Below are 16,543 nucleotides of genomic sequence, written 5' to 3'. Positions count from 1 at the left end.
AGCTGTGGAGCGGACACTAATGGGAATCTAAATAAATAAAAATATACTGTTTTAACATGCTGCCAAAGCCCCTTTTCATTCCAGGTCCAGGAAACCTCCTAAACCCTGAATAGGGTTTGCTTAAGGAATTACTTTGTACTCACCTCTCTGGCTCTTACAGCATCTGAAAAAAGTGAGTACACTGATGTCGTGGCCTTGGGTGTAATCATCCCTCATATTTCAGTAGCCAGTTTACATCTTCGGTATAATACTCCAGAAAGTAAACTTGGATATACTCTATGTACATGTGTACTTTGGACTACAGTCATGATTGTCAAAATAGCTGGCAACATGAGTCGCAAGACAACTGCGTCTTGCCTACAGCCAACCAGGGTGGTGGCAGTGCTGCACGAGTGCCACCAGCATTGGGGAGCTAGGGTTCATTGAGAGAATCATCTCATTTTGGGTACAATATGGACATTCTCAAAGTACTCACTTGCGTTGCCAATTATTTAGACGACGGTCTTAACACAGCCATGGCATGTCCGTCATGATGGTGACATGTTCTCCCATTGCATGTGGAAGAGGTGTTTTTGTCTTGTCTTTCCCCACTCTGTTCAAAACGCTTCAGGTTTAGAGCAAATTGGAGGATAGGTCAACTTGCTAAAAGCTATAACTGGCAGCCATTGCTTATGTTCCCGCAGACATTCCATAGCCTGCGCAATGTGATGTAAACAAAGTGTAAAGGTTACTATAGGGGTGTTATTTCACATCTACAGGGCTCTAATGCAATAGGCAAACAGGTAGTGTATAATTTATGAAAACAGTTTGACATTGAAGCAATACCATTTCAGATTTTGTAGATGTCGAGTAGACTGCGCAAAGATTGATAGAAACCAGTGACGTAACTCGTTTCTGATACAAGTAGCTGCATGACTACTGTAACACATGTTGGAATATATCTTTTTTGGGGGGAAAAAAAAAAGTGCTCAAAGAAAGTTTAAGACTTTTATTCAGAGTTTCGACTGGTGGTTAAATAGAACAATTGGTCCAGATGAGATTTGTCTTTGCCGGAGAGAGTCTGTGCTTCTTTGTGCTGAAAGAAGCCAACATTTCATCAGCTGCATGTTTAGAGTCATTTTAGCCAAGAATTGTTGCAACTCACCTCTTCTCAGTCCTTTGAGCCCTTGCAATGCAGAATTACGGGGGCTGGGATGTTTACACTGACCTCTGCAGGCATCCTCTGCTTGGCTGTTTGTGTCACATACCACGACATCACAGTGGACGTAGATCTGAAGAGAATGGAATAGTTTAGCATCAGGTATCGGCTGAGTGTTTAACACAATGGAAACAGGCTGTACCTCATCTTTGAGAACCTCGTCGTCTTTGGTAAAGGTGAACATCTTGACTGAGAAGCGTTTAAAGTGGGATGGGATGTCTACTCTGGTGTCAGCCATGACGGGGTGAAAGAGTGCAACATAGCTGTCGTCGAGGTTTCCACAGCTGTATTAAAACAAAATTATTAGTATAGTAATATACTTTAATATAGTATCAAACGCCAGTGAGATATGATCTTACGTGTCCACAATGATGTCCCAACTGGGTAGAGATGTCCTGTCTGAATGAGCGGTGGCCCAGCAGTTCTCCAAGATGAGTGCCAAGTTAGGATCACGAGTATCCATTAGCTCCACCTCAAAGTAGAGAGGCTCCCTGAGGTACTTCATAACTGGGTAGTCTTCAGCTTGGTAGAAGTGGTCATAGGATGTATCTGAAGATGGGGGGGGGGGGAACCATTTAGAAGTGGTTTTACTACGCAAATGTTGTAAAATGCAGTCTTACCCTGCGCAAGCCTCATTTCCACCGAAAGTTTCCCCAGTCCAATCTCAGCGACGGGGTAAGTGCTGCGAGCTTTATGGCCAAATCCAACAGTCTGGGTGTCATTGAGCATGTAGTAGCAGGAGATAGTTTGCCTACAGGAAAGATAACGTGTTAATGTAGAAACATGTCATGGCCATGAAGATGACTGCAGACTTACCTATAGTCAGGATCAACTGGTGCGGTGTAGGAGGCACCTTTGGTGTTGTAATACAGGCCAATCTCGTTTTGGTACAGCATGTAGTTGTCAAAGAACTGTAGACAACATGGAGTTAAGCGTACATGACGCCGTCTTGTGGTGGTACTTTTACTTTACCGATCTAGTGGTGCCGCAGGAATCCACACTGAAGACGAAATAAGCAAAGCGGTCGTTGCTGAAGACCGGCTTGCAAGCCTTGTCTCTTAGGGTCAGCCAGTTGGGGGTGAGGTTGGGAACAGATTCCACTTTGACAGCCAGAGCAGTCATGGTGCCATTGGGGTAGCACTCTGGCAATAGGGAGGGGAGGTTTGTCAAGTCCTGTTATTTTAAGTCTTACACTGTAGTATCAGATGTGTCAACACTACATCAGGGTCAGCACCAAGCAGATTTCCATGTTTTTTAACAAGATGCCATCCCTACCAGTCGTCTTCAAGGGGAAGTTGCAGCACAGGTACAGATCACCAAGCAGCCAGTTGTTGTTCGGTTCCCAAAGCATCATGTCAAGTCTGGCCCGGACTGAATTGGATGTTAGTAACTGCAAAAAAAGGCAAGTTATAGAATGTAGCCAGGGGGGTCTGCATCAAGGTTTGAGTATCCCATGTACCTCATACACCGTGTGTTTGGCAGAGAAGGGCACCACAAAGCTGAGGTGCGTCTCATTCTCTTGCAACTTGAAGGTTTGGGCCAGCTCGGGTGAGAGCTCCTGATAGCCCACCAAAGTCTGGAAGTTCTTGCCTTGATTTCCGTATTTGACTTTGACATAGAACAGGTTGTCGTCACAAGAGCCTGATATTGTAGGGAGAACTGGGAAGAAAATATAATTATGAATTGGCAATTTCATCTCAGTTTACCATAACGTTAAATGAATTTCTTATTAAAATATGCAAAAAAATGTTTACATGTTCAATATGGAACATATTGCTACAGACAAAAAGGGCCAATCTGATTCAAGTCAATTAGTGGAACCATGTAGTTCAACCACCAGATCACAAGGCCCCATCAAAGAGGTAGGGCTCTTACCAACATCCTGCAGAGAAGCCTGCAACTCCACTGGGTGAGCAAACGGAGTTTGTTCCGGTTGGACCACAAACCCAAAGACCACAGTGAGGGTGTAGGTTGTGACCAGAGGCTCAGGATTCTGCAGATTGGTTGAAAATGAGCCATGTTCGCATACATATGGATTTTTGTATTTTTACTTACATGTTTAACAACTTCAGGGACATCAAATGGGATTTGCAGAGAGAAGCTCTTTAGGCCACCAGGATGGCGAGTCTCCTGTACAACAAAGCCTCTCGCTTCACACTCTTCAAGACTGAGTGTGTCTGTAGAGAAGGTGATGTTCTGGAGCTCCACATCATCAAGGAAGGTCCCCACTTGGATACTGAACAATCGGTCCTCAGCTTTGCTATCTGAAGAAACCACAATAAGCAGTGTTGGTAGCTTGAAGTTCTAACCTGTAAAAGATTGTTCTTCTACACAGACTTCAAAAGTCTGTGTAGTATTAAACCTGGTGAACTTACAGTCAACAACTTGGGGCGGTCTGGGCATCAGGGGTGTGGTGATGGGGAACAAAATCTTGTATCTGGTATCTTGTTGGGTCTTGTCTGCCCGCCACAGGACCTCAAGCATGGGCTCCACAGTGTAGGTAACGTGGTACTGGTAATCTGGGGCATGGCTCTGCAATTATGTATACACTTTTAAATAAGTCATGAAAATGGACATAAACAGCAAGTCCTGCATATCAGGTGCAGTGTGGTCCAAACCTTGTTGTAGCCACTAGGACAACCCACAGGGATCTCTACCACAATGTGAAAGTCCGTCGTGGACAGTGTGTACCCCCGTGCTGCCATCTGAGGTCGATCCAGCCGCTGTCCGTTGATTCCCATGTGCATTTCTAGGATCTTAAAGCTACCGTCCAGAAGGGGTGTCACACGGCGAGGAATGTGCCAAGAGATCATATCATCTGTGAAGAGGACGCCACCTGTCGAAAGAATAAACCGGAGTGAGCTGCAGCTGAGGAAATATGCTATGCATGAAGAAACGCACCTGTGGGACAAGCCACTGCCATGTTCTCTACAGTTAAACCTTGCGGCGTCTTGTGGTAGGTGCTAACCTTGAGGACCTCCATGGGGACTCCAGCCACCTTAAATTGGCATCATTATAAAAAGGGCAGGCGAAGGGATGATTTAGTATTTAGTGTGCCACTTACATCCTCGGAGTAGGTTTCAGCTGTATTGTATGGACTTCGCACAACCAGGCGGTTGGTGGTTGCCATGGCGCTGTATCCCGCATGTTGGGCCTCACCAGTCATCATAACCACTGGCTCGGGGGTGTAGAACGTCATTTTCCATATTCCATTTTCTACACCATGAGCCTGAAGAGAAATTTGATTTAATTCCATCAAGTACACAGCATAAACAATCGAGTCTCAATCCACATACAGTGGGGACATTCTTGGAGTACTCGTCACCCTTGGTACCTTGAGCAGGAGCAGCCATGTAGTGCGACACCTAAAGAATACAGACTTGGTGTGACCTCTTAAAAGTACACAAATGTACAAAAGCTACATACTTCCATGTAGTTTCTGTCACAAAGAATCTCTCTGGAGGCCCAGCGGGCGTAGCGGCAAGTCTGCATCACATCATGAGAGACCACGTCTGGCAGATTCTGGCTGTACATTTGAAGCCTGAGGCCAACATTAAAGGTTGTGTCATCCTGCAAGAGGGCATACTAGTTACTCTATAGGCGTTACAGCACTTGATGCATGGCTGAGGGAGACCTTGTGAATAGTGCTTAGTGTGCTATAAGTTATTACTGAGATTAATCTTTCACGGCTCAGTTGAGTGTCTGACGTCCAGCGTTTTGTGCACTACATAATGGCATCTTAAAAATTTTATGACAGCCTTCAAAAGACACAATAGCAGGTTACAATGTCCTGTTGCCAAGTTATTCAAGATTCTTTGCAGTTTTTAAACACATCTGCTAGCCAAAGATTGTCAATTTGGCACAAGTAACTCTGCACAATGGTTGCATTCACAGGCCAGATTTGGGACACAATTTGAACAGCCCAAGAATAGTAGACCAAATGTAACTCAATGGAAATCATTACACCATATGAAGGATATGTTCAAAATGCTACTGTAAGGTAATTACTGAGTCTTTTGGTTTCACACATAAGCAGGAATATAAAACATCAAAAACACACATTGTTGTCCACATAGCAGCCCATCAGAGAGGTGTATATCCTGGTGTTACCCCATGGGTCAGACTCCATGCTGTAGCCACACTGAGCAGCCAAGGTGGGTGTTAGCACAATGTGTTGGCTGCCATCTGGAAATATATATACATTTTTTTTTACATAAGTCACAAGCCACTGCCTGAGAACTACTTTGTTCAATTAACTCACTGATGGCCTCCACTTCAAGTTGGTTCCCCACAGCAAGGGCCTCATCCAGTGTTAGCCTCATCAAGTTACCAAAACACTCAGATGTTAATCCTCTGCCTGCAAAAGACAGTCATTGATCAAGTGTGAACCAAAATACAGCTCCCAAAACCCTGAAAAATGGCTTACGCGGGTCTGTTCTGCCTCTCATATTAGGCCTTGCTCCATTACAAATCACAGCAAGCAGGCTCCATATCAAACTGAAATACAGGTAAGTTAGACAGGAAAAATGTGATACTTATACAATATATACATCAATATACTCACATGTTCCCAAGACTCCTCATATTGCAGTTAGTGGGAGTACAACCATACAACCACATAGAAGAAGAAGAACAACAACAACAACAACAAAAAAAACCCCCAAAAAGGAACCAGTCACAGGACTCCAACCACTTGCAGAGATTGGCACTACAAGACCAGCACACCCCCACCAACTCTGAAGTGTAGAAGGGGCTGACTGCTTTCTTCAGGCCTCGCCACCTGTTTTAATGGCTCTCAATTACAACACACAGGTGAACGGGATCACTAATCAACCCACACTTTACACACGTTTCGATGCGGCATTCAAATTCAAAAGTATGTATGCAAATTAACTATGTGGTGAAAGGCCTTACATTTCTTTTCCACCTTTTGAATGATTTATTTAGCTACTACTTTTTCTGTTCAAATTAATTTTGACAAATGATTCCATCATTTTTGTAAGTGCAACAAAATGTTTTTTACTTTATTTTGTGTACAACAGTGGTTCTCATCTGGTATGTCAGGACCCAACAGTGGGTTGCAGGTTTTTGACTAGGGGGGAAAAAAAATGTAATGAGCCAATGTCTGTGAATACACCTTACATTTGATTGGTTTGATATACGCCACTGCGGGGTGCATACCATGTTTCTGGGTGGGAGAGATCTGCTGGAGAAGAGCACGCCATGCAGCTCATATTGTGTTGCAAACAGTCCCTTAACATATAAGATACACACCAGTTGTCATTGAGGGGTGTGGGTAAATCCCACAGCCAAACCAGTTGAGAACCACTCGTGTATAGCACCGATATTTTTCTCTTTTGTTATATTTTTTTTGGTGTTAACATATGAGCAACGTGTAAATTAATTATACCAGCATGTTTGGTTAATTGTAGAGAAATTGTCAGTGTGTCAATGGTGGTGTACCCCATCTATGAGTCAGCTGGGATAGGCTCAAGCACTCCTGGAGGCTCAAACAGATGGGTCATTATCTACCAAAGGAACAGACGTCAATATCCTCTGTTTATTTTGTCCTGTTGGTCTAGAAGAGTGCGTTCAAGGCCAATTTTGGCATCCTCAAAATCTTCTTTGAGCTTTAAAGCTTGTTGGAAGTCCTGAATGGCGTTGTCAAAGAAACCTGAAAAACATTTAAAACAAAAGGTGACGAGATGCCACACTAGATGCATTTCCACTTTCCAGGCAACTTAAGGCCTCCGTATGATGTTGATTCGTATATACAACAGCGCCATCTAGTGTCCTTGGGAACACATCACCTTACTGCTATATTCAGTAAACCGGACCTCTTTTATTTTGAAAGAAAATGGATATTTGTAAAAGGAGGTAGATAACTATGTTCTGGAAAACACAGATAATTACACATGATATACAACATTTGACACCGTTTTGGTATGACGTAGATGTAGATGATGGGAGCCATTCCTTACCGAGTCTATAGTGTATTAGTCCTCTGTTGTAGAATGGTACTTCAAACTGGCTGTCAGCCTGTATTGCCGCGGTGTAATCTTCTACTGCTTCATTAAAATCCACTCGAAAGTACTTTATTTGTCCGCGGTTGTTGTAAGCAGTGGCCAAATGAGCGGCTTCACATTCCCTGAGAACACAACATGACACCGTTTTACCCTCAATTGCTGTTAGCTTGCTTCGTTACCACATTTAGACAACAAACAACAACCTGGACTGTGCGCAGAATGAAATGAACCTGTTGTAAAGCTCTTCTGCTCTTTTAAAATTCTGTTTTTTAAATTCAAAGTTGGCAGTTTCCAATATTTGTATACATTCGTCCGCCATTGTGGCAGAAATGCGGAAGTGACGTCGACCAATAGCGTCCAGCCCTGGTACTAGTAGGCGTGGCTTATAGTGCTCAACCCGTTTTGTTATTATTAACAGACTATGAACTTATTAAAAGATCATTAATTACACGGCGATTACTAGAATTATGAAACTATAGTCATAATTTTATTTTGTGTATTTTATTTCATGTTCACATGATCTTTGTGGAAAAGTGGAGAAGATGCAGAGGTCACCCAGGGTCGTGCATGCACTTCCTTTTTTGTGCATCATTAATCCCCAGACTGTGTGAAACCCAAATAAAACCATTTTTCACAGGGCTGCAAGGTAATGATACAATACCATGCAAATAAAACACCGAAGTAGTGCTTTTGCAGTAAAATGAAAAACACACAAGGAAAGTAAATGTTGTCCATGGCTCCAGGCTCATGCTTTAAATGTCTCTCTATGCTGTGATATGCAGTTACACGCTGAGAGACTTAACACAAAGTATTAAAAGTCCAATAGTTCCCGGGAGACAACCATCCATCACACACCTTCAGTCAGTCGTCTCTTCCCTCATGAGGGTGACTGGAGTTCAAGGTACACTCCCTTGTTTTTACCTTCTATTTCAGCTACATATATGATATACAGTATATGTTATGTTAATGCAAATGAACATTTTTAACTATTTTTGGTACACATTTTGGAATACTAAAAATGGCAGGAAAAATGTAAGTTTGTTAGTTTAAATATGAGTGTTTTAACCTAAATTGCTGCATGATTTATGTCTTTAAAGTGTCTTATTGGATGGAAAGTAGCATTTTCTATTTATGTTCATTAATATAAACTGAAAAAAAAGCTGTAACGTGGAAAAAAGTCCCATAAAGCCACCTATACAAAGGATGTAGCGATGTAGCGTATTGCAGGAAATCTTTACAAGGTTTTTTTCCCTCTTCACAGCGAGGTGTCAGTCATATTCGTCTTCCTCGCCCCCTGACGTGGCGGCGTCTTCACCTTCAGCGTAACCATGGTAACCATGAAAGTCAAGTAAAGACAGCAAACAAACATAAAGCAGCTGTCTCGTAAAGGAGAAGGCGCGAGTAGACTGGGAGGTAAATGTTGACTCGTGGGCATCGGCAAGGACTACACAAGAGGCGCTCTGTTTTCAGCTCACTTTCTGGCAAACAAGCCAAGTCGTTGCAGAGGTCACGCAGTAAGACCCGCTGACCCATTTTGTCCTTAGCAACAACCAAAAACGTCAACTGTGACAAAAACATTTTGAAAGGAAATATCGTTTCATTGTGTGATACCCCAAAACAACATTTTCCACAGAGATCAATTTGATTAGACCAGTCCAGGGTGTACCCCGCCTCTCTCCCTAATGAGGATAAGCGCCATAGAAAATAGATGGATTTGCAGCTACATAGCTGTTTGGGCTAATAGCTGGAAGTACAGAAATTATCCCAAATAGTGAAATTCATTCATTCATTTTCTACCGCTTATCCTCACGAGGGTCGCAGGGGTGCTAGAGCCTATCCCAGCTGTCTTCAGGCGAGAGGCGGGGTACACCCTGGATTGGTCGCCAGCCAATCACAGGGCACATGTAGACAAACAACCATTCACACTCACATTCATACCTATGGACAATTTGGAGTCGCCAATTAACCTAGCATGTTTTTGGAATGTGGGAAAAAGCTTCATTCTTGAATTCTTACTGAGACAGGCTTATATGATTTCAGGTTGATTTTAGGCCGCGGCTGTTGCGAAATCACACCTTCTCAAGGCACTGAAGCGGCACTTTTACTGTCCGGGAGGAGGACCAAAGCTACCACATGTTCATCACGGGCCCCGGCAGGAGCAATAGATGGGAAAAAAAACTGCCACTTTTTGGACAGGTTGATTTTCTGATGTTTTTTAGGTGTTGCAAAATTGCGCTTTCTCAAGTCACTAAAACAGCACTTTTACGGTCTGGGAGGCAGACCAAACCCACTACACATTCATCAGTGGTCCCAGCGGGACCCGAAGGTTACTTATTGGCTGTACAGTTAACAATGGTTTTATGAACAAATTATTTCTGGGCAGCACTGCATCTCTTTGTGGAGTTTGCATGTTCTCCCCGTGCATGCGTGGGTTTTCTCAGGGTACTCCGGTTTCTTCCCACATTCCAAAAACATGCTAGGTTAATTGGTGACTCCAAATTGTCCATAGGTATGAATGTGAGTATGAATGGTTGGTTGTCTATATGTGCCCTGTGATTGGCTGGCACCTCTCGCCCGAAGACATGCCCTTGACCCTTGTGAGGATAAGCGGTAAAGAAAATGAATGAATGAATGAATGAATATACAGTATGATGTTGTAAATAGTAAAAAAAATGTACCATCCTGGGACAGATTGCCTTTGAGCTGTAACACAAAAATGTCTGACTACCATATTTACCTTTCTATATTGACACTGAAATATACAGTGTGTACACTTATACAAGACAGACAGATGTAACACCTCTTCAAAGTCAAAAGGGCATGTTTGATATGGCTCAAGTGGGTAGAATTATGTTTTAAAATAAAAAAAAATAAGAATACAAAAACATAGAAGTGAAAGTAGTAATAGTCAAATGATTCACAAACAGAAACCAAAATCATTTTTTCATCATTTATGCTTTTCTCAAACACTGTTTTTGTGTGTCCACTACTTTTCTTTAATACTACTTATTGTATTTTCCTAATTTCTCCATTCTATTGTATCTATTTTAGATTTATTTTTGTCAATGGTTATTTTTTTTAGATTATATTTACATTATTTTCACAATTAAGCCTTCACAAATGCTGAATCCACACATAATACTGTTTAGTGGTCAGGTTAAAGGAAAACATATCATATTCATCACAAGTTTATTATTCATTTTTTGTGAACAAAACATACATAGTGTACATATCAACTCATTATATTCACAAACAAAAAGGGATTAAATAGGCTTTATTTAATATATCATTAAAAACATAATTGTTAAATCACATACAATAGAATAAATGCATGCAATGATAGTTCACCAATAATACAAATAACAACAAATATTATATACAATATGTGGACCCAATACTGATGTTGTGTGGTAGTTTAGGACAGCAGACAGCACTGTTGATGTGATTAGTGGCATCATAGTCCACTCCGGTGTGCTGCATACGTGACATCCATCCAGCAGCTAAGCGAGGAAGCACATGTGGGTTTCAGCCATCCGCGTCTCCAACACCCACTGTAAGCCTGCAAAGAGTAAATAAACCAAGGGTCATACTGTGTGGTCGCTGGGAAGACTTTACTTTTTCTTTTTTTTACTGCCCATCACCCACCCAACGTCAACACTCACCTCTTTGTCAAACCTTTATGCTCGACCCAGCTCGTTCTCCAGACGTTCTATTCTCACCGCCACATCAGCTAGTGGCCTCGGTCAAGGAGAGTCTGCAAAGGCATTCATCCATACGTTCCTCCATTCATTCTTTCATCCTCTAGCACAGGGGTGGGCAAACTTTTTGACTCGTGGGCCACATTGAGTTAACAAAACTGTCTGGGGGGCCAGAATATATATTTAACACACAACCAGAATGGACTACTGCAACAGTATTCTCTACGGTACACCTTCCAAAACCCTCAACAAACTACAATATATTCAGAACTCCGCTGCCCGCCTCCTCACCTCCACCCGCTCCCGTGAACACATTACCCCTGTCCTCCAAAACCTCCACTGGCTTCCCGTTCCCCAACGCATTCACTTCAAAATTCTTTTCATAACCTACAAAGCCCTCCACGATCTGACCCCCCCATATCTCACAGACCTGCTCCATCCACACAATCCCCCGCGTCCCCTTCGCTCCTCAGACTCCAACCTCCTGGCACTCCCCTGTAAGACCAAGCTCCGAACCTGGGGAGACAGAGCCTTCTCCATCGCTGCCCCCACCCTCTGGAACTCTTTGCCCCATTCACTCCGTGCTTGCCCTGACCTTTAACTTTTTATATCTGACTGCTGTGCCCCGCTTTTTCTCATATTTAATGTATATTTTACTCTGTTTACTTGCTTTTATTCAACTCCATTCTTCTGCAAAGTGTCTTTGAGTATTTTGAAAAGCACTATACAAATAAAATGTATTATTATTATGATTATTAACACACACTAAACAGTCCACCTTGAATTATTTGTCTAAATTTATCTGTAAAAATGTCTATAAGATACTATTAGCTCTGTGTTCTAATGACCCTTTTTTCTGGAGCACTTTAAACATCAGACCACATCAAACTCATTAATTCATTAATTGTCTACCGCTTATCCTCACGAGGGCCGCAGGGGTGCTGGAGCCTATCCCAGCTGTCTTCGGGAGAGAGGCGGGGTACACCCTGGAGTGGTGGCCAGCCAATCACAGGGCACATATAGACAAACAACCATTCACACTCACATTCATACCTATGGACAATTTGGAGTCACCAATTAACCTAGCATGTTTTTGGAATGTGGGAGGAAACCGGAGTACCCGGAGAAAACCCACGCATGCACGGGGAGAACATGCAAACTCACCCACATCAAACTACGAAATTGAATTTTCCAGGGTTTTTTTCCATTTTTTTTACTGAATAAGACATCCGATACACAAGTCATGATGCCAGTATGTACGTTAAAAGTTGAAATACTTAGAAAGCAACTGGTGGGCCGGATTCAAACACTTGGTGTGCCGCATGTGAGCCCCCCGGGCTGTAGTTTGCCCACCCCTGCTCTAGCAAATGTTTGTCCATTTATTGTTCATACAATGTATGAGTACCAAAGTATCCATCCATCCATCCACCTATTGGGAAGGCCAGAGATGGCTGTTGCTGTATCCATAGTGGGTGTAACCAGCATACAGTGGAACTGTATCGCCCCCCCGCCCCAAACTGGAAGGATATGTTTGGCAGTGAGCTGCTGCATGGTGGCCTGCGTCTGCTTCTGGAAAGCCAGTCTGGCTTCACACTTGCAAGGGTCCACCACCACCACCTCGGCTTTCACCTCTTTGCCGCAATGAAGACACATCAGTTGTTTTTAAAGCCTAATACCGTATGAGGAGTTTTTAAGAGTGAAACAAAAGCGCTTACGTTTCAGGGAGCATGTTCTCTGGTCCGCATTCAGGATGTAACCACTGCGGCACTTACAGTAAAAGGAGGCATTGCTGTTGACGCAAGTGTGCTCGCAGTCATTTCCAGCGGCACAGGGGTCCAGACCTAGAATGGGCCCAGATAAAAGGATCAAGTCATTCAACTCTTCACTCTTGGTTCTAGTGCCGACATCTGCAGTCCATGTAGGGCTTCATATTCTATTGAATTCTTAGCCAGCTTTTTAAAGGGTTTTTATGGTGATATGCCCCTGTTAGACTGTAGATGCCTCCTAACGTGCGACTAGAACCAGGTTAATGGTACAAGAAGGTCTCTTGTCCGGTCTTTGTCCTACCGCACAGGGTCTCCCGAAACTTGGAGGTGAGCTTCTCAATAACGCCATAGGTTTCCACATAGAAGACATGGTCATCCAGAGGTAAGCTGGCCATCTGCCTCAGAGACGCCATGTCGGCACGGTCCACCCCTACTGCGTAGATCTGGATGCTTGCAGCCCGGGCGGTAGCGGACACCTCCTCAACTTGGTCCTGAGGTCTACCGTCCGTCACGATGATGGCCACTTTGGAGATGTTCCTAGATCGAGGTCGGGCTCCGGACTGCTCGGTGAAGGCTTGGTTCAACGCCGTTCTGATGGCCAAACCCGTCATGGTACCTGAGGCCAGGGGCTCGATCCGAGAGATGGCCTTCTTTATGTCGGCTTTGCTGAAGTGGTCCTTGAGCAGGAACTCTATCTTGACCGTGCTGGCGTAGTTGACCACGGCTACTCTGGTGGCATCCGAGCCCACTACCAATGTGTCCACCATGTCCGCCAGGAATATCTTCACCTTCTCAAAATCAGCAGGGCGAATGCTACGCGAGCTGTCGATAATGAAGACCAGGTCCAGGGGGCGGCTCCTGCACTGAGAGTCTGTCTCTGGTGATCAACAGAAGTCACACATTGACCAAAACACTAAGATGAGGACTTTGAGATGCACAGAGAACATTCCAGCTTTGTGCATCGTCTCCAGAAAGTGGTCGAACGATATTTTCATCACATTTGGATGCCACACAAGCTGAACAACACCTAAAGACAGACAACGCCTTGGGAGTCATTGTCCACCCGTTACTTACGTTATTCACAATGAAGCAACACAATTATAAATGCAACTATAATCTTTTTCTTCCATTGAAATTTGAGACCAAAATGAACAAAAATAAGCTACACACATGGTGTTGCATTTATAGTTGTGTTGTGCAAACATGCAAGTTTGAAACAGCCATGCCATGGATTTAATACAGAAAAAAATGTCATGTTCAATATGTCTAAGTAAATTTGTCGGTCTATGGCAGTGCTTATGAAATAATGGGGTGGGAGGGTGGAACATGAGAGTATATTAATATAAGATTGACAGGTCTGTTAAATGTTTGAAGTCATCGAGTGGTTTGTAGATTAAAACAATAGAGAACCACTGATATACAGGGCTGTTTGTGTTGAGCCCTATGAACTCCGCCCAGCAACAAGAGGCCAGGCAAACTAGGAAAAGTGGTATTTTTTTTTTCAGATCAAACGCAGTAATGGACCATAGCTACATACAGTACGTTACTTTGTGTATTAGCTGATACACAATAAACAAGAATAAGCTTCAATTGAGCAAACCTGTCTGGTAATATTCTACCTGTCTCCACAGGACTGATGGTGGTGGTGATGGGGCCGCTTTGGGTACTGACCGGCACTGGAGTGGTGGTCTCCACAGCAGGCGGTGCAGTAGTGGTCACCAGCAGCATGGCGGTCGTTATCGGCGCCGCTGTCGTCGGTGGCAGGGTCGGCAGTGTGGTTTGCCGCAGGGTAGGAGGTAGAGTCGGAAGGTACACCACAGGCGGGGTCGCAACCGTGGGGTTGGATTTTGTCGGGCAAGGGCCTTTTTTTGAGTGGTAAGGTAAGAGGCCTTTGAGTTTATGCTGGGGATGGTGCGCTATAGGACCTTTGTAAATATGGGGCACCCATGGTACCAGTGGGCCCTTGAATGTGTGCTGATAGGGCCACTTGGGGGCATGTGGGTGTCTGTGGTAAGTCACTGGAGGAGATGGAGGAAACGGTGGATACACTACCGGTGGGGGGATCCTTGGTGGCTGGTAGTGGTAGTGATACCCTCCTCTATACGTGTAGTCACTTCTGTGAGCTACAGGGCCACCAAAGAGGAGATCATTAGTAGGGGGAAGGGTGCTCAAAAGGGGAGTTGACATGGTAACAGTAAAGCCATTTTTTCACCAAGAGGGACAGCTGGGTATATAGGAAATCGTAATCTGGCTTGCATTTCCACTGTCGTACTGCCAAAAGAATGGAAATGCTACTGTATGGTTCAAAAGTCCACTGTGGGGTGTGTAGTTTGGATGGTCAAACCATACCAAAAGGATAATAAACAAAGGTAACAATACCAAATGTACAGGCCTCACAGCTAGGAGACCCCAGTTCGATTCCAGTCGTAGGCATCTCTGTGTGGAGTTTGCATGTTCTCCCCAAGCATGTGTGGGTTTCCTCCCACATTCCAAAAACATGCTAGGTTAATTGGTGACTCCAAATTGTCCATAGGTATGAATGTGAGTGTGAATGGTTGTTTGTCTATATGTGCCCTGTGATTGGCAGGTGACCAGTCCAGGGTGTACCCCGCCTCTCGCCTAAAGACAGCTGGGATAGGCTCCAGCACCCCCGCGACCCTCGTGAGGAAAAGCCGTAGAAAATGAAGGAATGAATGAACCAACTGTTGTATTTGGTGAAAAAAGGCTTTAGTAACATGTAGTGACATATAACACAGTACTGTGCAAAAGTTTTGGGTCACCATTTCAACAAATATAAATGTTCTTAATGCTAACAATTTTGTTAATGGTGGCCCAAGACTTTCTGCACCTTGGGGGAGGTAACCACCCCACTGACTTTCTTTAAAGCACAGACTACAATTAGTGGAATAAGGAGTGAATGTTGCTGGGTTGTTTGCATCGAGTCAAGATGTTGTAAACACCCCAGCTTCAAAATGTTGCTGCCCAGTGAAAAGCAGGAATCACCAATAGATTTCAAGTACAAAACAAATTGGGAGATACAGTGCTTGCTTTTCATTGGCCAGCGAGGAAAAGTGGATAACATGCTGTACACAAGACATTGTCAATATAGTCATTTAAGGCTGGTGAGGAATATCATTTTCCATGATGACATACTTGGAAAAAATAGTATGGTATGGAATAGGTTTCAGACACATACAGCATGTAGTGTACATAGTACAGTAATATTTTAGACTTAACAGTACAGTAGCATTTCAGACACTGTATAATAGTGTAGTAATATGTTAAACATACTGTATATATTACGTACAGTATAGTACAGCAAGGTTTCAGGTATATGTAGTACAGTAAGGATTCAGATATTCTATATTACAGTACAGTTTGAGATACATTGGTAGTATAGTAAGATTTTAGACATATACAGTACAGTAGTAGTAAAGTAAAATTAACAGTACAGTAAGGTTTCAAGCCCATGTATAGTATCGTAGTTTCACATATGGTATATTTTTGTATAGTATAGTATCACATACATTTTAGTACAATATAAAAGGGGGGAGTTTGTATTTTAAAATCCAAATGAAACACTGATGAAATTCTAATTACAAATCTTAGCGTTACTAAATATTATATATTACTGGTGAGCATGAGTGAGTATGTGAACGTACTTGCCAGGTTGAGGGTCCGAGTGGGTGGTCGTCCGTTATTTCTGCTCTGTGCAAAGCTCTTGGCAGGTAAGACCTGGTAGGTGGCCGACACATCGACCAGCAGCAAGGGGGCGCTGCACACGATGCTCCACAGCCAGTACTTCATTGTCATCATCTTCATCCTCCTCTTTGGTCTGTCTGCTGTCTCTTCTCG

The 16,543-nt window shown here is 43.4% G+C and overlaps 2 protein-coding genes across 2 annotated transcripts; both read right to left on the bottom strand.

The window, feature by feature from the left end:
* Positions 1 to 973: 973 nt before the first annotated feature.
* On the bottom strand, positions 974 to 6,182 carry LOC131106949 (uncharacterized). The gene is made up of 21 exons (XM_058056514.1): positions 5,763 to 6,182; positions 5,625 to 5,695; positions 5,460 to 5,555; positions 5,259 to 5,383; positions 4,625 to 4,768; positions 4,495 to 4,563; positions 4,263 to 4,427; positions 4,100 to 4,196; positions 3,817 to 4,034; positions 3,574 to 3,730; positions 3,254 to 3,462; positions 3,074 to 3,191; positions 2,658 to 2,857; positions 2,474 to 2,588; positions 2,171 to 2,340; positions 2,015 to 2,109; positions 1,819 to 1,949; positions 1,558 to 1,747; positions 1,341 to 1,482; positions 1,145 to 1,271; positions 974 to 1,075 (listed from the first exon to the last, which is right to left on the bottom strand). The coding sequence occupies exons 1-21, from the start codon at positions 5,816 to 5,818 to the stop codon at positions 993 to 995; spliced, it is 2,778 nt and encodes a 925-aa protein (XP_057912497.1). The 5' UTR covers positions 5,819 to 6,182; the 3' UTR covers positions 974 to 992.
* A 4,719-nt stretch (positions 6,183 to 10,901) lies between these two features.
* matn3a (matrilin 3a) lies at positions 10,902 to 16,543 on the bottom strand. The gene is made up of 5 exons (XM_058057634.1): positions 16,351 to 16,543; positions 12,990 to 13,565; positions 12,638 to 12,763; positions 12,452 to 12,553; positions 10,902 to 10,957 (listed from the first exon to the last, which is right to left on the bottom strand). The coding sequence occupies exons 1-5, from the start codon at positions 16,508 to 16,510 to the stop codon at positions 10,902 to 10,904; spliced, it is 1,020 nt and encodes a 339-aa protein (XP_057913617.1). The 5' UTR covers positions 16,511 to 16,543.

This window comes from Doryrhamphus excisus, chromosome 19 (assembly GCF_030265055.1).
Source record: "Doryrhamphus excisus isolate RoL2022-K1 chromosome 19, RoL_Dexc_1.0, whole genome shotgun sequence".
Lineage (NCBI taxonomy): Eukaryota > Metazoa > Chordata > Actinopteri > Syngnathiformes > Syngnathidae > Doryrhamphus > Doryrhamphus excisus.
This window is presented reverse-complemented; position numbering and strand designations above follow the sequence as displayed.

Coding starts and splice junctions, on each gene's coding strand:
- LOC131106949 (XM_058056514.1), bottom strand. CDS start 5,818: ATGTGGTTGTATGGTTGTACTCCCACTAACTGCAATATGAGGAGTCTT. Junction 5,556..5,624: donor GAGAGGCAGAACAGACCCGC/GTAAGCCATTTT, acceptor TGTCTTTTGCAG/GCAGAGGATTAACATCTGAG. Junction 1,950..2,014: donor CCAGTTGATCCTGACTATAG/GTAAGTCTGCAG, acceptor TCTTTCCTGTAG/GCAAACTATCTCCTGCTACT.
- matn3a (XM_058057634.1), bottom strand. CDS start 16,510: ATGAAGATGATGACAATGAAGTACTGGCTGTGGAGCATCGTGTGCAGC. Junction 13,566..16,350: donor TCGGACCCTCAACCTGGCAA/GTACGTTCACAT, acceptor GTTGATCACCAG/AGACAGACTCTCAGTGCAGG. Junction 10,958..12,451: donor GCAGCAGCTCACTGCCAAAC/ATATCCTTCCAG, acceptor GACCGAGGCCAC/TAGCTGATGTGGCGGTGAGA.